At 41.0% G+C, this 21867-nt stretch overlaps 1 protein-coding gene across 2 annotated transcripts in view; it reads left to right on the forward strand.

The window, feature by feature from the left end:
• The window catches only part of Ms4a13 (membrane spanning 4-domains A13), a 32190-nt gene extending 14455 nt beyond the window's left edge, over positions 1 to 17735 (forward strand). For both annotated transcript variants that reach the window (XM_059260490.1, XM_059260483.1), the window contains exons 5-7: positions 1543 to 1662; positions 14124 to 14219; positions 17150 to 17735. In XM_059260490.1, the coding sequence (XP_059116473.1) occupies positions 1543 to 1662; positions 14124 to 14219; positions 17150 to 17212 (279 nt within the window). In that variant the 3' untranslated portion in view covers positions 17213 to 17735. The remainder of the gene's footprint in view (positions 1 to 1542; positions 1663 to 14123; positions 14220 to 17149) is intronic.
• Positions 17736 to 21867: the final 4132 nt, after the last annotated feature.

The raw sequence follows: 21867 nt of genomic DNA on the forward strand, positions 1-21867 counted from the left end.
GTTAATCCTAGCTATCCATGAGCATGGGAGATCTTTCCATTTTCTGACATCTTCAATTTCTTTCTTCAGGAACTTAAAGTTCTTGTCATACAGGTCCATCGCTTGCTTAGTTAAAGTTACCCCAAGGTATTTTATATTATTTGTGTCTATTGTAAAGGATGATGTATCTCTGATTTCTTTCTCAGCCCATTTGTCATTTGTATATAGGAGGGTTACTGATTTTTTTTTTTAGTTAATCTTGTATCCTGCTACATTGCTGAAGGTGTTTATAAGCTGTATGAGTTCCTTGGTCAAATTTTTGGGGTCACTTATGTATACTATCATGTCATCTGCAAATAGTGAAAGCTTGACTTCTTCCTTTCCAATTTGTATTCCCTTGGTTTCCTTATATTGTCTTATTGCTCTGGCTAGAACTTCAAGTACTACATTGAATAAGAATGGGGAGAGCAGACAGCCTTGTCTTGTTCCTGATTTTAGTGGAATCACTTTGAGTTTCTCTCCATTTACGTTGATGTTGGCTGTTGGCTTGCTGTAAATTGCCTTTATTGTGTTTAGGTATGTTCCCTGTGTTCCTGATCTCTCCAAGACCTTTATCATGAAGGGGTGTTGGATTTTGTCAAAGGCCTTTTCAGCATCTAGTGAGATGATCATGTGGTTTTTTTTTTCTTTCAGTTTGTTTATATGGTGTATTACATTGACAGACTTTTGTATGTTGAACCATTCTTGCATTCCTGGGATGAAAAATTTCCTTATTTTTTAAGTATTCAAGTCAAACATCGTGATCTTTCTTATAGCTGACTCACAAGATTATAAAATACAAAAGTTTTGAGCATTGATGGAATCCAAAACTTGACAGTGTCTGATAATGGATTCATGTTTCCTCTAAACTAACTAGATTTCATGTAAACCAGGAAATGGCAAGCAGAAACTGTAGATGTAACCATCTTATTAAATAAGAAACACAGAGCAAAGGCAAAGATGAAAGCCCAAGAGGTCAGAGCGATAGCTAAGAGCTAAAAACCTTACCCTTCACTGCCCCTGCTATCTGCCTCAGCAAGAGACCTATTTCCTGTCTGTCTTTTTTATAGACTTTCTATTCTAGCTTCTCATTGGTTGTAAACCCAACCACATGACCTCGTTGTCACTGCCTGTCTGTACAGACCTCCAGGTCTTCTATGGTTGGTATTGAGATTAAAGGCGTGTGTCTCCATGCTGGCTGTATCCTTGAACACATAGAGATCCACCTAGCTCTGCCCCCCAAGAGCTGGGATTAAAGGCGTGCACCACCACCGCCCAGTTTCTGCTATGGCCTGCTATTAGCTCTGACCCCCAGGCAGCTTTATTTATTAACATACAAATAAAATCACATTTCAGTACAATTAAAATATCACCATAAGAAACACATTTTGAAAGCTCCCCAAACTATAAGGAAATTTTAACTCAATTGTTTTCTAGTAAAACAAAGCAACAACAAAAACATCAAAAAAAATTTAAAAGCACTTACTCTGAATGTTGTAAGTTTCCTCCATGTCTCCTTTTCAGGTTGTCTGTACTCTGTCCCTGAACATGCTCTGCATCATGGTTGTGCTCATTGCAGCCAGCCTGACAATAGTGGAGTTGGCTCACTTCCGCTCTGTGTCATACAGGAATTATGGACAAGCAGTAAGTACCTGACTCTATAGAAACATCTTTCTTTTTGTGTTTGTAATGGTATTTTATTCTTTGAGAGTTTCATACGATATATTTTGATCACATTCACCACCCACTTTTCCCCTAACTCCTTTTGGATCCACCCCCATTTCCTTATCCCAATTTCATTTCTGTGTTCTACTTATTTCAATAACCAGAGAAGTCTATTTTGTGTTGCCCTTATACTCACAGGTGTGAGGCCACACACTGGAGTGTGATTGATCTACCTAGGGCTATACTCTTAAAGAAAAACGGATTCTCCTTGCCCGGCAATAGCCCCTCAGTTAGGGATGGAGACTCCTGAGTTGCCTCGCCCCAGCCTCTTCTGTGCTAGAATGTTGATTGGCTTTATCTTGTGTGCATCTTGTGCAGGAAAACATAGGAGCTGTGAGTTTCTGAGGCCAGTAGCCCCAGCTTGTCCTGAAGACACAAAGACACTATTTCATGCTGCTCCTCTGTGGTTTATAGCTCTTAACAAGCTCTTTGCCTCCTCTTCCAAGATGGTCCCTGAGCCATGTGAGTGTGTGTGTGCATGTATGTGTGTGCCTTTGTGTGGTACATGTATATATGTGAAGACCAGAGAATAAGTTCAGGTGTCATTTCTCAGGCACCGTTCATCTTTGATTTTGTGATAGTGCCATTAGCTTTAAATCCCCTAGTAGGCTAGGTAGGCTAGCTGGCTAGTGAGCCACAGGCATCAGCTTGTCTCTGTCTCCCCAGCACAGAGTGTGCACCCTCATTCTCCCCCTCCCATGCTCCCACCTCTCAGGTGCTAGAAATTGAGCTCAATTTCTTTTTATTTATTTTAATTGGTTTTTATTCATTTTACATACCAACCACAGATCCCCCTCTCATCCCTCCTCCTGCTCCCCCCACCCTTGCCTTCTCCCCACGACCCACTCCTCATCCCATCCACCAAAAGGGTAAGTTCTCCCATGGGGAGAGAGCTAAGCCTGGTACATTCAGTTGAGGCAGGACCAAACCCCTCCCCACTGCATCAAGGGTGAGCAAGGTGTCCAACCATAGATAATGGGATCCAGAAAGCCGGCTCATGCACCAGGGATAGATCCTGATCACACTGCCAGGGGCCCCTCAAACAGACCAAGCTACACAACTGTCTCCCATATGCAGAGGGTCAAGTCTGGTCCCATGCAGATTCTACAGCTGTCAGTCTAATGTTCATGAGTTCCTGTGAGCTTGGTTCACTTGTCTCTGTAGATTTCCTCATCATGATCTTGACCCCCCTTGCTCATATAATCCCCTTCCCTCTCTTTAACTGGACTCCTGGAGCTCAGCCTGGTGCTTGGTTGTGGATCTCTACATCTGCTTCCATCAGTTCCTGGATGAAGGCTCTATGATGACAGTTAGGGTATTCACCAATCTGATTACCAGAGTAGGTCAGTTCAGGCACCCTCGCCACTATTGCTAGTAGTCTAATCTGAAGTGGGGTCATCCTTATGCATTCTGGGAGTTTCCCTAGCACCCCTTACCCCATAAAGTCTCCCTCTGTCAAGATATCTGTTTCATTGCTCTCCCACTGCATCCCTTCCCTAGCTCAACCACGCCATTCCTTCATGTTCTCATCCCCCATTCCCTCCCCTCTATTGTCCCCCCATCCCCAGTTTACTCATGGAGATCTCCTCTGTTTCCCCTTCCCAAGGTGATCCTTACATCCCTCTTAGGGTCCTCCTTCTTTCCTAGCTTCTCTGGAGCTGTGGGTTGTAGCCTGATTATCCTTTGCTCTATATCTCAATTTCTTGTGCCTGCAAGGCAAGCACTTTACCAACTGAGCCATCCCCCAGTCTCTCCACAGATGACATCTTAATGCAAAAAGAGTACATTCCTGGACCACTAAGCTATTCACTGAACCAGGAAAAGAGCTTTGCTGCTGCTCTACTGTGTTTAAACCATGAATACCTAGTCATTTCTGACCTCATGTAGGACGTTCATAACAGCCTGCCTTTGCATCTTATGTAGATTTTGCTTTAGGTCCTCACTGCTAAATGTAAGTCAGTGTCAGTCTTGTTTCTTTGCACCCCAGACAGAATTGCATAGAAGTGCAGCCCATCATACCATAGCAAATGTAAACAGCCTTATTGATAACATAAGAGATTTGCCTGAGTTGTGTTGGCTTGGAATTCAGAATCATCTGAAGATGGAAAGATCTCCCATGCTCATAGATCAGTAAGATTAACATAGTAAAAACAGCCATCCTACCCAAAGCAATCTACAGATTCAACACAATCCCCATCAAAATCCCTACACAATTCTTTACAGACCTTGGAACGGACAATTCTCAACTTCATATTAGAAAAAAAAAAAAAAAAAAAAAAAAACCCAAGATAGATAAGACAATTCTGAACAATAAAAGAACTTCCAGAGGCATCACCATCCCTGATTTCAAGTTGTGCTACAGAGCTATAGCAATAAAAAACCACATGGTATTGGCATAAAAATGGGCACATTGATTAATGGAATTGAATTGAAGACCTAGATGTAAATTCACCTGATTTTTTATAAAGAAACCAGAAATACACAACAGAAAAAAAGAAAGCATCTTTAATAAATGGTGCTGGTGTAATTAGATGTCTACATGTAGAAGAAGGCAAATAGATCCATATTTATCATCCTGCACAAAATTCAAGTTCAAGTGGATCAACAGAAAACCAGATACACTGAACCTAGTAGTTGATAAAGTGGAGGACAGCCTTGAACACATTGGTACAGGAGACAACTTTCTAAACAGAACACTGATAGTGCAAGCACTAAGATCATCAATTAATAAATAGGACCTCATGAAACTGAAATGCTTCTGTAAGGCAAAGGATACAGACAATAGACAAAACAGCAGCCTACAGAATGGGAAAAGACTTTCATCAACTCCACATCCAAGAGAGAGCTAATATCCAAAATAGATAAAGAACTCAAGAAACTAGACATCAACAAACCAAACAATCCAATTTAACAATGGGGTACAGATCTAAACAGAAAAGTCTCAAAAGAAGAATCTTAAATGGCTCAGAAACACTTAAAGAAATATTCAACATCCCTAGCCATCAGGGAAATGCAAATCAAAACTACTTTGAGATTCCATCTTACACCTATCAGAATGGCTAAGACCAATAACACAAGTGACAGCTCATGCTGGTAAGGATGTGGAACAAGGGGAACACTCCTCCATTGCTGGTGGAAGTGCAAACTTGTACAACCACTATAGAAATCAATATGGCGGTTCCTCAGAAAATTGGGAATCGATCTACCTCAAGACTCAGCTATACCACTCTTGGGCATTGTGTTGTTTTGAAAGAAAATGACCCCAAAGGGAGTGGCACTATTAGAAGGTGTGACTTTGTTGGATTGCATTTGGCTTTGATGGGAGAAGTGTGTCACTGTGAGGGAAGGCTCTGAGGTTTTATATATGCTCAAGCCACATGCAGTGAGACAGGCCACTTCCTGCTACTTCTCCAGCACTATATCTGCCTACATGTCACCATGTCGAACCATGATGATAATGAACTGAATCTCTGAAAATGTAAGCCACCCCAATTACATGTTTTTCCTTTATGTGAGTTGCCTGCCATGGTCATGGTGTCTCTTCACAGCAAAAGAAACTCTAACTGAGACAGGCATATACCCAAAGGATGCTCCACTCTACTGCAAGGACATTTGCTCAACTATGTTCATAGTGGTTTTATTTATAATAATCAGAAACTGGAAACAACCTAGATGTCCCTCAACTGAAGAATGGATAAAGAAAGTGTGGTACATTTACACAAGAGAGTATTACTCAGGTGTTAAAAAAAATAACAACATGAAATTTGCAGGCAAATGGATAGAAGGAGAAAAAAAATCATCCTGAGTGAGGTAACCCAGACCCAGAAAGACAAATATGGTATGTATTCACTTATGAGTGGAACTTAGCTATTAAGTAAATGATGATCAAGCCATAATCCACAGACCCAGAGAGGTTAGGTTAAGAGGAGGGCTCTAGGTGGGATGCATGAATCTCCCTGGGAAGGGGAAATAGAATAGATTTTTGCAGTAGACTTGGAGAAGGAAGGATCAGGTTGGTGGGGTGGGGAGGAAGGAGAGAGTATGGGGAAAGACGGGTAGAATTGGTGGGAGGCACTTGGGGGTGTGTGGAAACTTCCTGGAAACTATGGGGATAACCCTAGTGAGGACCCTGGTAATGGAAGATATGGAATCAGAACTGGCCATCTTTTTGTAGCCAGACAAGGCTTCTAGGGGGGGACTGGGTTACATCCGGTTGAGTTGTTGGCCTAGGCAATCCCATGGGGATCCCTAAACAATGCAGGCTAATGCTAGGATAGAGGGCTGCTCTCTGAAAACTGCCAGCGGAGATCCCATTGCTGAGGACAACATCCACACTGCTCATTGAAAGTAGAGAGGTTGAGCTGATGCCTGCATGGAACCTTTACCCCCATGTTCTAGACTCCTTGGTATGGAAAGGTACTCTGCAGGTTGCAGAAGGAGAAACCTGGACAGCAACCCAGCCATAAAACCCTTGACCTACAATCTTTCCTGCCAGCAAGATGTGCTGGGGCAATGGTGGAACAGAACTTGTGGGAGTGGCCAACCAATATCTGGTTTAACTTGAGGCCCATGCCACAAGAGGGAGCCCATGCCCCATATTGCCTGGATGTCCAAGAACACAGAGACCTAGGGTAGAACCAAATAGGACTTGCCCTCAAAAAAAAAAAATCAGTGAAATGATTTGTAATAACATTCTGCTATACTCACAAATCAGTGCCAGAGAGGCTTCCTCTGGCAGCTAAAGATGGGAGCAGATGCAGAGATCCATAGCCAGACATTATGCTGAGAGTCGAAATAGGAAATGTCCAATGGGTTCCTCCTCTCAGAACTCAGAGAACCCCACAGAGGAGGGGGAGGAAAGATTATAAGAGTCTGGGGGGGGGGGAGTGAAGGACAGAGAGCACGGCCCACTGATGTAATCGGGACTTACATGGGCTCACAGAGACTGAAGTGCAAGCAAAGGACCTGCAAGGGTCCGCACCAGGTCCTCTGTGTATGTGTTATAGTTGTTAGCTTGGCTTTTTGTGGGATTCCTAACAGTGGGAGTGGGATTCTTTTCCTCCTGTTAGGTTGTCTTGTCCAGTCTTGATATGTGGGATTTCACCTGGTCTTGTTGTATCTTGTTTTGTCCTGTTTGACTCATCTCTTGGAGACCTGCTCTTTTCTGAAAGGATACGAAGAGTGAGTGGATCAGGGGGATGGGAAGGGAGAGCTGGGAGGAGTAGAGAGAGGGGAAACTACGGTCAGGATGTATTATACGAAGGAAGAATCTATTTTCAATAGGACAAATAAACTATTAGCACTTAGAAAAATAATTAATGCATGCAAACAAAAACATTATTTTCAAAGTAAAAAGAAAAAGAGGCAACACCAAGTTAAGTTGCGCCTGATTGTCATTCCGTCTATCACAGAATTACCATGCCAACCTCCTTTGCACAGGCTCCTGATTTCCTGCTCCTAACTGCCCACAATTTACTTTCTTCATAATTATATTAAGTTAGATAAATTAAAATCTAAGCAAAACTAATTTTGCTTAATGTCCCAGTTCATTTGTGCAGAGTCTCTAAAAATCCTCTATGCTTTCTCTCCAGGCGTCCAAGCAGTTAATTATTTACCTTCCCAGCGGCCTCCAAGGCACTTCTGATTCTATTTTTAGAACAGAGAATGATTCCATTTGATCAAGAGGGGAAACAGTGCCCACAGCTTTCCTGAGATAACAAGAAAAAAGTCCATTTATGCAGAAGAGATTTGCAATTCATGCCCTACAGAGTCCACCAGATCCTGAAATAATGTGCACAGGCACATGGTCATTATACCCCAGATTTCCACATTTAGGAAATCAATTCTCAAATGTTGGGATATAGAAATTCAATTGTTTTTTAACTACAGAATGATAATGATGCTTTGAGAATGTATTAGCATGCCTGCATGGAGCAGACTTCTCCCGTGGGTGCCTTGCCACCTGTTGAATTATTTTGGCCTCATCCCAGGACATCCATCATGGTCCGCATATGACAGGGGCAGAGTGACTTAACTTGTTGTCAGAGGAAGCTGTGAAGTCACAAGAAAGAGTCAGATCTTAGCAGAATACATCAGAGAGAAGACAAGGGCTAGAACAAGGCTCAGCCAGCCAGTCACTAGACAGCCTTGGCAAACAAGGACCATCAAAATCTAATTAAGAAATTTCTTTTCTGGGCTCTGAGCGATCTGTTCAATGACACAGAAACAGCTCTTAATGGCAAGTCCTTGGAATTATAGTTCTTCTCTATTGTTCTTTTTAAATATTTCTGAACCACAAGGAAGTTCTGTTGTTACGGTTCTAAAAGAGGATAAATCCATTCAATTATCGATTGATTTTAAACTATTCACAGAGAAAAACAAATTTTGTTGTATTTCATCCTGCCTTCACTGACTCAGAATCTTCCAAACTTGCTGAAGTTAATTGTTGTAAGTATAGACAATACAAGAATTAGAAGAATGGATGAAAGTAATATAGAAGTAATATAGACATATACATAAATTGATACATAGATAGGTAGATAATAGGCAGCTATATAACACATACATATTATTATATAGATAGATGATAGATATATACTTTAATGCACAGATGATATAAAGATATATAATAAACATATAGATAATATAGATATACAAATTCATGCACACATTCAGATACAGTATAAGTATATATACACATAGACAAATAAATGTATACATATTAAAACAAACAAATAGGTGATAGAAAGGTAGGTAGGTATGAAAATAGATGATAGTAGATATAAAGATTTGGTAGATAGATGATAGATCATAGATACATAAGGCATATATATATTCATAGATAGATGATAGATACATGTATATATACACAGGTAGATGATAGAAAGATAGATAAACATCTGATAGGAAGATAGAAGAATATAAATAAGTACATAGGCATGATAGTTACATACACTGCAAGTGCTTTACCAAATGAGCTGTCTCCCCAGCATGGGATAAGCCATTTTTGAGTTACCCTTGTACTGGCCTTTGTCTCTATTTTAAGCTATCCTTTACTCATGGAGAAGACAGTGCACATGTTAACCTATGTACCTATTGAAACACAGTCTTCATACACCCTTGAAATCTCACATGTGCAATCCTTAGCAATGAGGTTACCTGAAAGCCTGTGTGGAAACCTGGTGGAAGCCCCATAATAGAAATGGAGGCAGGAGTTGGGAGGTTTACAGTTACTTGGAAGAAAATAGATAGCAAATGATGGAAATAGAAAATGCAAAACAAAAGTCCAATACTAGAGTGGAGAGACTAATATAACTGTGGAATTAAAGAACAAAAGAAAAGAAACAACAAAGGAAAAGCTAGAAGAGATCTGGAATATTCTTTTCTAATACCAATCTAAATGATGTTTTTACATCCAGTTCTAATACACTAAATATAAATGGTATTCTATTTCTTTACACCTCCAGAAAGCATTATTATGATATCATTTAATGCTGTTTGGATATGGAGAGGCTAAATTGATTAGGGTTGCAGACACTTTATTTTTATTATTCCCATAAAATACAAATTAAATTCTCCTAATTAATTTTTCTAGAAATACTTGTTCATTTGTTGGACATCTTCTATGTGATTGCCTCTAGACTGCAAAGGGCCACCAGAAACTATCCTACCCCTGGAAGCAAGCATGGAGAGAAGGCCTAGGGGAAGCCCAGCCTCCATTCCAAGCGGTTCCTCCTTGCAAGACTCAGGAAGGAGCCCAGATGATGTGACATATATCGAAAGTTGGTGGACTTCTCCATCTCACACATATGCAAACATGATACAGAAATTCAGAGAGAAGGATATCCACTCAAAAAAATTCAGGAAATATTTCCTAACAGTACCTCCCATGATCATTTTAAATGGTGGTCTCAGACTGAGCTTATTTGGTGAGACAAATACATTTTTGCTTTTGCTGATTTCTCAAACTGCCTAGTAAGTAAAATCAGGAGCTCTGAAATTAAGCAGTCTGCATTGAAGCCACTGATATGCAGTTCATGGGAGCATTCCCTGAGTGAGTCATAGCTCTCTTCCAAGGCTTGGTTTCCTCATTGAACCAGAAGTCAATAAAGCCAACCCTTACCAGAAAAAAAAAATCAGAATCACAAATATTAGTGCTGGCAAAGAAAAATTCCCACACTTAAGCCAGCGTGTTGGTGCCTGCCTGTCACCAAAGCGCTCTAGTAAGCAATGCAGCAAGATGAAGAGTTTCTGGTGAGATGCAGGAAAGTTCAAAGCCAGCTTGGGCTACATGAAATCCTGTCTCAAGAGGAAAAAATATTTATCAGAGCTACAGAGATGGCTCAGTGGGTAAGAGCACCTCGAGTTTGATTCCCAGCATCTATGATGGATGACTCACAACCAGGATATTATGAGCTCCCCTTCAGCTCCAAGGAATCTGAGGCCCTCTTTTGGCCTCAGAAGGCACCTGAACATGTATTTACATACATACACATACATATAAATAAAAATAAATCTTTTAAAATATATTTTTAATTAAAATAGAATTATGGCATTTCCCTCTTTCCCTCTTCTCCCTTCAACCCCTGACCCCCTGACTCCCTCTCAAATTGATGGACTCTTTTTCTTTATTACTGCTACATATAGAAAAAGAGATGAACAAATATATAAATACAACATGATGAGTCCATTTCTTGTTATATGTGTGCATATGATTTCATGGCTGGCCACTTTGTGTTGGATAACCAATTAAGGGGCTCATCTCTGAGAGAAGCTAATTCTCTTCCTCTCTCAACAATCATTACCTGTCTGTAGTTCTTTGTCCAGGGGTGGGAACCTGTGAGATTTCCTCCTTTGAGATTAGCATGTCTATTGTCATTGGCATTGTTCAGGTCTTGTTTAGGCAGCCATTTCTGGGAGACACAGTCTATTACCAAACTTCCTGGTACTCTAGCTCTTACAATCTTTCCACCCCCTCTTCCTCAGCCTTAGGTGCAGAATTTGTGTTGTAGATGTACTCACTGGGGCCAAACTTCCCGTTATCCATTGATCTCTGCATTGGATACAGTTGTGGTTTTCTGTGATGGTCTCCATTTGCTGTAAAGAGAAGCTTTTTTCTTTTTTTATGAAGAGTGGTAGCTACACTTGATAGTGGGCAAAAGGATAAGTTTTAGAACGTAGTTAGGAATTACATCAGTCTAGTAAAGTGATAGGAGCAGGTTCTCTTGTAAGATTCATAATCTCACTAGTCCTGGGCAGGTTGACTAGGTGTCAGGTACCAGGCATGATTTCCATCCTGCTGAGTAGGCTTTAAGTCCAATTAGAGAGCCAATATGTAAATGCCACTATTGCACCTTTAAGGACATCTTACCATGTTGGTCACTACTGTTGTTCATAGTTATCACAGCTGGACAAGAAAACTCATAGGTGCTGTGGGATGGTCTGTATGTCAAATATGTTGCTGATTGGTCAATAAATAAATCACTGATTGGCCAGTGGCCAGGCAGGAAGTATAGGCGGGACTAACAGAGAGGAGAATTGAGAGAACAGGAAGCTGGGTGAGAGAGACACTGCCAGCCGCCACCATGACAAGCCGCATATGAAGATGCCGGTGAGCCACGAGCCATGTGGCAAGGTATAGATTAATAGAAATGGATTAATTTAAGCTATAAGAACAGTTAGTAAGAAGCCTGCCACAGCCATACAGTTTGTAACCAATATAAGTCTCTGTGTTTACTTGGTTGGGTCTGAGTGGCTGTGGGACTGGCGGGTGAGAGAGATTTGCCCTGACCTTGGGCCAGGGAGAAAAACTCTAGCTACACATAGGGGCAGCTTACATGGGACTTTTTGGTGCTATGAAAGCTAGACGACAAGAAGGAGGCTTTCAGGTTAGCCTAACTTAAATAACCTGAGTCCTAATGTGTGTCCTAATGAGTACTCAGTGTGTGGTATCCTCGGCAACAGAGGCTTACCTCCAACCTCTGAGGGGCAACCAGGGACTGGGAGCTGGGGGCTGTGGAGAGAACTTGGTGGTTAAAATGCTTGCTGTGCAAGTGTATGTATAAGAGTTCAGATCCCTAGAACACACATAAATGTCAGGTGGGCCTAACAGCCTACCTGCAATTCCAGCCTGGGAAGGCAGAGCCAGGGAATCCCTAGAGAAAATTGGCTAGCAATACCAGCCACATCACAGAGTTCTGAGTTTGACTGAAAGGTCCTGCCTCATTGAATAAGGTGGAAAAACAATCAAGGATGATTCCTCAGAGGGACTTTCACAAGCACCCACACATATGCACATCTGCATAATACATACATACATAACACACACACAGACACACACACACGAAAATGGAGCAAAAACTAGTAATATTTTTTTAAGCTGGGCTTTCCTCACAACCTGGTGATCTAAGTTCAACCCTGTAACCTATAGTGGAAGAAGGGAAACTAACTTCTGACCTCCAGATGAGCACCATGGCGTGCGTGTACCCATAGACACACACATGCACATACACACACAAATAGTTAATAATAATAATAATAATAATAATAATAATAATAATACCAGATTAACTGAAGAGTTTAGATAGTGAATACATTCATGAGACTAAAAAGTTGCAAGCAGTGAGACAGAAGAGCTGGATGATGGTGACCAAGTGCAGAACTCACAGACGATGAATTGGGAAGAGTGAAAATCTGACAAACCAAGCTGGAAGCAAACAACTAGAAATGCCTAGGGAAATCAAGCAAGGGAAGAAGGTCACTGCCCCTATGTTCCTCCTTCTCTTTGACTCTTACTCTAGTACCATGGACTATTGGGGTCCAGCCCCTCGATAGCCCTCTCCCAGGATCCATGGAAGAATCTTAGACGATATGAAATGAATCTACGTACATGAAATTCTTTAGTCCATTCACTTTATTCTTCTGAGTCAGTTCTCTCTCTACACAGCTTCTATTCTATTCTCGTGCCTAGCTCCTTTCCTGCCTGATTTCTCTCTACATCTTTCTGCTGTTCCTTCTATGTGCTATCTTAATTCCTTCATCTTAGTTCTAACCCATCTTGGTCTTTCTCATCTCATTCTTACCCACCTAGTTCTTCCCCATCTGGCTCTTCCTCATCTTCTATCTCATGCTTCTAGTTCTTTCTTCTAGTCTTCCAATCTCATTCTCCTCCAATGTAGTTCCCTCAAGTCTCTGAGGTTTACAGTTATATACTCATGCAATAACAATGGTCTGGCTAAGGCAAGGTCACCAGGCTTGAATTTCCTCAGGGTCAAAAGGAGGGGCAATAAGATCCACACAAGAGAGCAGTAATTGCCAGCCATCATCTGCAACCCAAAAGGGAAGTGGCTAATGGAGAATAGAATCAACTGAGGGCTAAATTCAGTTAAAATCTGACCAAAGGGGATTTATGTGCTCAAACTATATTCTTAGAAGTAGTTAGTTGAAATGTTAAGAACCTATAGAACCCATAAGTCACTAGGTCATTGGTGAAAATAATATTTTATTAAATATTAATAAAACTGCTTTCTTATTTCCTTTGGTCCCCTTATCTGTCCAAGCTATCTCAGCTCTTGCTGTTTTCTGGCCAGGCAGGAGAAGTATGCTTGGTCTGTAGACAACTTGGCTAGGCAACTTCCATCACAGCTAGATGCACCTGGTGATTGTTAAAAAGGAGATCTAAAGCTAGAGATAAGATTTGGAAAAGGAGAAAGTTAAACTTAATTAGCACATCTGCCAGACCTTCTCAGATAGTCTGAATGCTTAAGTCTGTTCTTAGAGAGTGCAGAAGTATCTCTGATAAGATACTTTCATCTGCCGGGTGGCAGTGGCACACGACTTTAATCCCAGCACTTGCGAGGCAGAGCCAGGTGGAACTCTGTGAGTTCAAGGCCAGTCTGGTCTACAGAGCGAGATCCAGGACAGGCACCAAAGCTACACAGAGAAACCCTATCTCCAAAACAAAACAAAACAAAAAGATACTTTCATCTGTCCAGGGATGGTCCTGGCCGGATGCTGCTAATGACGGTAATTACAGAAAAGCCTGAAATTAGGGATTTTGACTGTGTCTGTTGTTAGCACAGTTGGAGAAAGTTATACAAATACTTTAATTGTATGGGGAAAATTGTGCCCAATGAATGATGGAAAAGCTACAATAGCACAGAAGAAATTCATAGCAGGAAATAGCTAATAATCAAAAACCAATATTCCCAAGAGTCCATGAGCCTTGGCCTCATCCTCTGGAAGAGTTCTCAACTCTTCCGGGTACAGCTTTGTCATAGCCAGCTGCATCCTACTTCCCATATTGTTTGCACTCCAGGGTCCTCTTGGGGAGGGGGCACATGCTAAAACTAATACATCATCTCCCTGTTTCCTGGTTACAGAAGCTGGGAAGGGAAGTGTCCCGTATTCTGTTGTTCTCCTACCCCCTGGAATTCGGGGTCGCCCTCTCATACTCAATCTGCAGCTGTTCGCAATTGGTAAGTGTTTCCTCTGGCAACCCATGGGCTTTTGGTTTCTAGTAAGCAAACTTAAGGGGATAAGTGGCATTCTACGACTGTCTGGAACTAATAACAATGTAATATACGATGTTTCCTTTACCTTTTGTTTTCTTTTGCCATAAAATATGAGCATAAAACAAAATGACAAGAGTAATATATGAAACTGCAAATTTAAAATTCAAAAACATATACATATATATATACATACATATATATGGTGATTCTTCCCTTAACATTGTTCTCATCGTGTCCACACATTCAAATTAAATACACACATATATATACACATAAATATATACATAAAAAAGCTACAAAATACACATTGCATCCACAATGGGAAGCAGAGAGAGGTGAATGCTGATGCTCAGCTGGCTAGCTTGCTTCCTTTCATAGGATCCAGGACCTCAGCCCACAGTATAGTACCACCCACATTGAGGGTGGATCTTTCCTCAGCTAGCCCTCTCTGAAAACACCAACTTACAAAAATAGCTAACAGTGTGTCTCATAGATGATTCTAAATTTCTGGCATTGCAAATTAGGATTAACTCCAACCCTTAAACTCAATTGAAAAGAACTTTACCTTGGTGAGCAAGACTTGGAGGATTTACCTTACTGCTTGAGAGCAGATTTTACTTGAGGCATAACACAGAAAGTTTCCTCAGGGAGGGTGTTACTAAAACAGCAGAAAGTTCCATGGCAAACAGGCAGGTAAGACCAAGACACTCACTCATCACAGCTAAGATCATAGGAGACCATATTACTATTGAGACAAGAAATTGACAGAAACTCATCAGAGACATTCAGAGGAAACTAGAGAGAGTCCTACTGAGCTACCCACCTTGGCTCATAAAAAGCCTTCAAAAATAAGGGGAAAGCTGGAGTATACATAAATGACCCAAACTTTACAAACATTTCTCAAGTGCACTAAACAGCCTTTATCGACTGAAGATGTGTCTTATCTTTCTACTTCTACCACAGCAAAGCACCATAGATTATGTGGCTTAAACAAGAAAAGTTATTTTCTCACAGTTCTAGTCTAGAATTTCAAGACCAAAGTGCTATGTCAGTGTCAGAGCCCCTCTCCCTCTTGCTGGCCTTCAGTGTCTTGTGTGGCCTTCCCTTGAATGAGTCTGCATCCTGATCTCTTCTACATACACCGACAACAGCCCAGCCAAATGACATTTTTATAATTTCATTGCCCCTTTAAAGACCTCTTCTCCAAATGTTTCCACATTCCAATATGCCAGTGGTTAGGATTTTGATGTATGAGTTTCAAGGACTGTAATTCAGACCACAACAAAGTGTTTTTAATATTACCTCTGTCTGATGACCAAGTGAGCAATTGTGCTAGCCCTGGGATGTAGACTAGAAAAATTAGTCTTAAAAGAAGAACTAGGAATCAGAAAATAATGAAAATGTGAGGATTTATCAGAGGCAAGCTCCAAAGGAAACAGACTCCACATAATTAGTATAAACAAGTCTCTAGAAAGAAAGCAGCATGCACCACTCCCAGGGAAAGAAAGATGAAACTATTTAAATCGGTGTTTCTCAACCTGTAGATCTTGACCCTTTCACACGGGTTGACTAAGATCATCAAGACCATCAGAAAACACAGATATTTACATTATGATTCATAGTAGTACCAAAATTGTAAATTATGAAGTAGCAACAAAAGTAATTTTATGGTTGAAGGTCACCACAACATGAGGATCTGTGTTAAAAGGTCACAGCATTAGGAAGGTTGAGAACCATTGATTTAAATTATCTAACATTTATCTAAAGTTTCCAACAATTATCAAAGAAGTTCAGTTTCAAAAATCAATAGAGATACAGGGAACAAAAGTAGTGACATGTGTGATGGCTTGGATGAAAATGGCCCCCATAGGCTCATAGGGAGTGGCACTATTAGGCTTAACCTTGTTGGAGTAGGTATGGCCTTGTTAGATAGAGTAGATGTGGTCTTGTTGGAAGAAGTGTGTCACTGGGGGTGGACTTTGAGGTTCCGGATACTTAGGCCAGGCCCAGTGGTACTCTCTTTTTCTGTTGCCCATTGATCCAGACGTAGAACTCTTAGCTCCTTCTCTGGCACCATGTCTGCCTGTGTGCCATGCCTCCCGCCATGATTATAATGGATTAACTATGCCAGCCCCAATTAAATGTTTTCCTTTATAAGAGTTGTCGTGGTCATGGTGTCTCTTCACAGCAACAGAAACCCTAACTAAGACAACATATAACTTGAAAAGCATGCTCAGGACCTGTGTCTTGGTGGAAGGTGAGAACAAAGGTGAAAAGGAGAAAGACTTCAAAAAGCTGAAGTATGTGTAATGGGTGACAACAAGGACTCATTAAATAAGATGATCAGACAAAAACAGAATTCATAAAAGAGGAAGTTGAACCCTGGGATCTAAGTGTAAGCATGCTGTATCAGAAATGTAGATAAATACACTTGCATCTGTCCACAATGTCAGAGTTTATTGAATAACACTAAATTCACAAGGAATGGTGATTTCATTAACAGCACGGGCTGCTTTTCCGGATGTCCCAGGTTCAATTTCCAGCACCCACATGGCAGCTCACAACTATCTGTTAACTCCTGTTCCAGAGATCTAATGCCCTCTTCTGGCCTCCTCAGGCATCAGGCATGCAAGTGGTAAACAAACACACATGCAGGCAAAACAACCACACACATAAAAAAAAAAATCAGAAAGTAACACCAAAAGTTATGCTATAGAGACATTAAAAGAAGGTAGATTGGATTGAGAAGGAAACAGAAAAAGGACAGTGGCACTCTGGATTGTACTCGTTGAGCGCCAACGTGGCCTGGATTCTCTATGACTATTTTAATTCTGTTACCCACGTGATTTGAAACACTGGATGCCATCTGCAAATGGCTGCTTTTTCTTTTCCAGGGAAGAAGAGAAGAGCGGAGCTTAGAAACCGTTACTGATGTCATGGAGGGCACCTTATTCTGAAAGCTGGAGACATGAACACCTTTCATGACTGCTGACGCCTGACGCATGTGCCCACGATATTTCTGTAGAACAAGGCTGCTGCACAACGCATACCTCTTGTGCAAAAGGAAGTTCACAGCAGGTTAAAAATTACCCCCTTGGTGTGTAAGGAATGTTTACACATATATCTTCTAGGTTCCAGAGGAGAAGGCTTTTCCTGTGTAAGCAAGAGACTATCAAAAGGAAGCACCTGCCAGCTAGCAACTCTGAAAAGCTGTCAGCTCTCCACAGCACATCATCTGCAGTAGATTGTAAAAAGCTGTTTGTAACCTGTACGAGTGCAGGCTATGAAATTTAGAGCACAATCTGTAATTCAGAGGAAAACTTTAGTTTCTGTCCCTGTGAGTGAAAACCACATTCCACATTCTGCATTCTCCTCAAGCTAGCTTCTGCCTCCACAAAGCAAGGATCAAAAGGTCACTAATTCAACGCCTTTATTGTCCCATGGCTTTTCCTGTCCTCATTAAAGTTCCTTTCTGTCCTATGTGTCTCTGTTGCCTTTTTCCCTTCTCATTCCCCTGCTTTCTTCTCCTCATCATTAGAGTCTATGTTCAATCCATTGCAAAGCAAATTGCTTTTCCATGTTGAGGAACATTCCCCAGGAAGCTATTCTGCGTGCAGCTTGTCTGTTCTTCTAATGTGAACATGGTATCAGAGAAGTTTCCTCAGCAATGCAAGCAGTGCTAAGGAACACTAGTGTTTTTACAACCACAGTGGATTGTCTGTTTTCTCCCCTGACTCTCAATTGGTTGTTCTCCATGATTGTCAATTAAGATTTCTTGATTCCACCAATTTCAGTGCTTAGCTCATTTCTGAATGTCTAGTATGTGCAATGAAAGTATTAAAGCCTGGGGTGTCAGAGATTGATGAGGCACCCTGTGGCAGTGGTGAGGAACCAGCAGCTAAGAAATCACAACTGTAAGTGATTAGTGTATAAAGAGGCATTTGAAAAATGGGAGGATGACAGAATAGAGAACATTCTTTCTGGTGTAAAGATGATGATATTCTGTGAAAATTCCAAACAGGACATTAGTATTTGGGGGGCTTGAAAGATGCGGGGAGGACATTTCAAATGAGAACTAGGGTGGCTATTCCTTTACAGAAGAGGAGGAGGAAGAGAAGAGGGGAGAAAAGGGGGAAGGGGGAAGAAGAAGATAGAAAAGAAGAAGCAAGAGGAGGAAGAAGGTGAAGAGGAGGAAGGAAAGGAAAAAAGAAGAGAAGAGACAGAAGGGAAGGAAGAAGAGGAGAAGGAAGAGACTGAAGAAATGAGAACGTCATACATGACTACAATACATTTTGATCATATTACACCCTTGCTCTTTTCTGACTCCAACTCCACAAGGGATCTCTACCTTACATCCTTCTCTCAAATTCACATCCTCTATCTTTAAAACTGTATAACCTACTGAGTTCAATTAGTGTTACCCAGTTGTACATGAGTGTAGGGCTGACCACTAAAGCATGAGCTACCTACTAGTGGCCCCATCACTGAATAAAATTGTCTCTCTCTTCCCAGATAGATGTTGGCTACCTGCATCTTCTCCAGTAGGAGTAGGGCCTTGTGACCCCTTCAGCCATTCATTTTGAAATATTGGCCGGTTTGGTCTTGTGAGTCTTATGCAGGTCACCACAGACATTGAGAGGTCATGGGTGCAACATTGCTGTCATGTATAAAAGCCACTGTTTTGCAGCAATCCTCCTGATCCTGTGTGGACAAGGGAAAGCCCAGGAGGTCTCAACCCTACACACACACACACACACACACACACACACACACAAAAAAAAAAAAAAAAAAAAAAAAAAAAAAAAAAAAAAACCTACAGGCAACTAAGGAAAGCTGAGAGTGGAGAATAGTCTTCCCCAGGGAAGAGCATACCAATTGGTTGTCCAATACCAAATTGTCAGCCCTGAAAATATACAACGCCGGGCGGTGGTGGCGCACGCCTTTAATCCCAGCACTTGGGAGGCAGAGCCAGGTGGATCTCTGTGAGTTCAAGGCCAGCCTGGACTACCAAGTGAGTTCCAGGAAAGGCGCAAAACTACACAGAGAAACCCTGTCTCGAAAAACCAAAAAAAAAAAAAAAAAAAAAAAGAAAATATACAAACAAGTAACAGTGCACAAACTGAGCAGGTTATATGTAGGAACATATGTGTGTGTGTGTGTGCGTGTGTGTGTGTGTGTGTGTGTGTGTGTGTGTGTGTGTGTGTACATACATACACGTAAAAACAATTAATTGAAAAAGAGGCCATGAATTTGAAAGAGAACAAGGAGGCTTTTGAGAAAGAAAAGGGAAGTGAGAAATGATGTAATTATATTATAATCTCAAAAATAAAAGAAACAATTTAAAAAATAAAGTGAAGAAATTGAGGCCAAAAACCAAACAAACAAACAAAACATTAGAAAGGTTGGAAAACCTGAAAGAAGGGAGTGGTTTTCAAGACCACGAAAAATAGAGAACAGCCTTACCTATTGGTAATATTAAAAAATCCAAGTGTAGGGCTGGAGAGATGGCTCAGGAGTTAAGAGCACTGACTCTTCTTCCAGAGGACCCGAGTTCAATTCCCAGCACCCACATGGCAGCTCATACCTGTCTATAACTCCAGTTTCAGGGGATCGCCACACCCATGGCAAAAACACAAATGCACATAAAAATAAAATAAAATATATTTTTAAAAATCCAAGTGTATATTTTTAAATTATCCTAGTAACCACACAAAGAGAGTAAATAGAAACATATGTGTTTAATTTTGATAAAATAGTCTAACTTAATAAATCAAAACATCTAAATGGTGAAAGTAAAAATCATCAGTGATATGCTTTATAGTCCTTTAATCATATGGAGTCTTCAGAATTGTTTGTGCATTTTGTACTTAAAACACAAGTCAATCCAAGCCAGCCATGTGACAAATGTTCCACAGCCATAGCCATATATAGCTACCTGTTTGTTAAATTGTGTGGGTCTAGAAGCTTCCATAGAATTCACAGAACCTGTACTCTCCATTCTCATACCCAAGAGCTCCTGGTTCCAGAAAGTGAGCACGCTTTTAGCGAAAGAGTTCCCCCAGAGGCAAACTCAGTGATGGATCCAAAAAGACAAAGTGTCAGATGAGAGAGTTGAGACTGTACAAGGGTCTGTGCATGACAAAAGGTATGTTCCAGAGATCACAGTCAGAAGTCTTATCTTAACTGGCTCTGGGCTTCCATCCTCCACAGTCAACTCACTGGCACATACTCATGGTTAGTTTCATCTTAAAACAATTCCCTTGCTCTACTCCTCTACACACGATTATCTTTCTTTCCTTAAAACCAGAGTTGCAGAAGTCAGTTATTTTCTCCAGATTATCACCTCTTGTTTTCCCTTGACTGTACTGGAGGTTGAGGCTGGCCTCCATCTGTCCTGAGGCGGCTTTTTGCAATGACAGCAGTCACTGCCATATTGCAAAATCCAGCAACCAAATGTACACTCCTCAGAAGATTTAGACATCATTTTACACTTTCCCTAGGGTTTGGGCATCTGCAGGGATCTCTTTCTGCCCGCTCCTTACCTCCTAAGCTGGGTTCTATTTGATCTCCTAACATTAAAATTGATCATCTCTCAGTCAGGCTGTGGTGGCACACACCTTTAATCTCAGCACTCAGGAAGCAGAGGCAGGAGGATCTCTGTGAGTCTGAGGCCAGCCTGATCTACAGAATGAGTTCCAGGACAGCCAGGGCTACACAGAGAAACTCTATCTCAAAAAAAAAAAATCATCTCTCATTCCATCCTTCCAACAAAGTAAACTCGAGAGAAAAGGAATATTCTGTATTTTCTCCAATTCTTACTCCCAATACATAATTAGTGTCATTCATATTTATCCTCAACAGGACTTTTTTCCATGAATTATATAATACACAAAATACCTGATACTGGAAGCCTCAATAAATTGCCCATGAGAAACATCCCTTTAGTTAGCAGGCAAGCAAATCACCTTTGCTTTTGAGACTCAATATAATCTGAGTAAGTTGGAATGAATGACCTTTCATTTATGTATTCCCTCCTACTGGGTGCCAGATACAGCACCCTTACACTAAATGTTCAGTGGGTGAGGATCCATATCATAAATGACACTTGGCCTCATAAACATCACTACCAAGTTAGGATTCTTTAATATTATTTAGGACTAGATTACAGCAGTAGCCTTTTTCATAGTTAATTTATTTTTTGTTTGGTCAACAGTTTCATATGTTTATATAATGGATTTTAGTCATCTTTCACACACCCCACCAATTCCTCTCATCTGCCTCTGGATCCCTTCTCAACAAGTTCCCTTCTAGCCTCCACATCTTTTCGTGTTGCCTATTGAGTTTAGTTAGTTTCTTGTCCCAGGGTGGATGACAGATTTGTGCAATCTAGTTTCTGAATCTGGGAAGTACACAGAACAACTGTGACCTCTACTTTGCAGAAAGACAAAGAACCATAGAAGATACATCTTGCCCAAGCACCACCAGATTCGGGGTTCCAACAGCATTCTTCCTTCTAGAGCCTAAATCTATCTAGACTTTGAAGCGACTCACAATAGAAAGACTTGCTTCTGTCTGTCTACCAGAAAACAGTGTAAGGCATCTGTTTGGCAGG

Source organism: Peromyscus eremicus, chromosome 1 (genome assembly GCF_949786415.1).
Source record: "Peromyscus eremicus chromosome 1, PerEre_H2_v1, whole genome shotgun sequence".
In the NCBI taxonomy this organism is placed as follows: Eukaryota; Metazoa; Chordata; class Mammalia; order Rodentia; family Cricetidae; genus Peromyscus; species Peromyscus eremicus.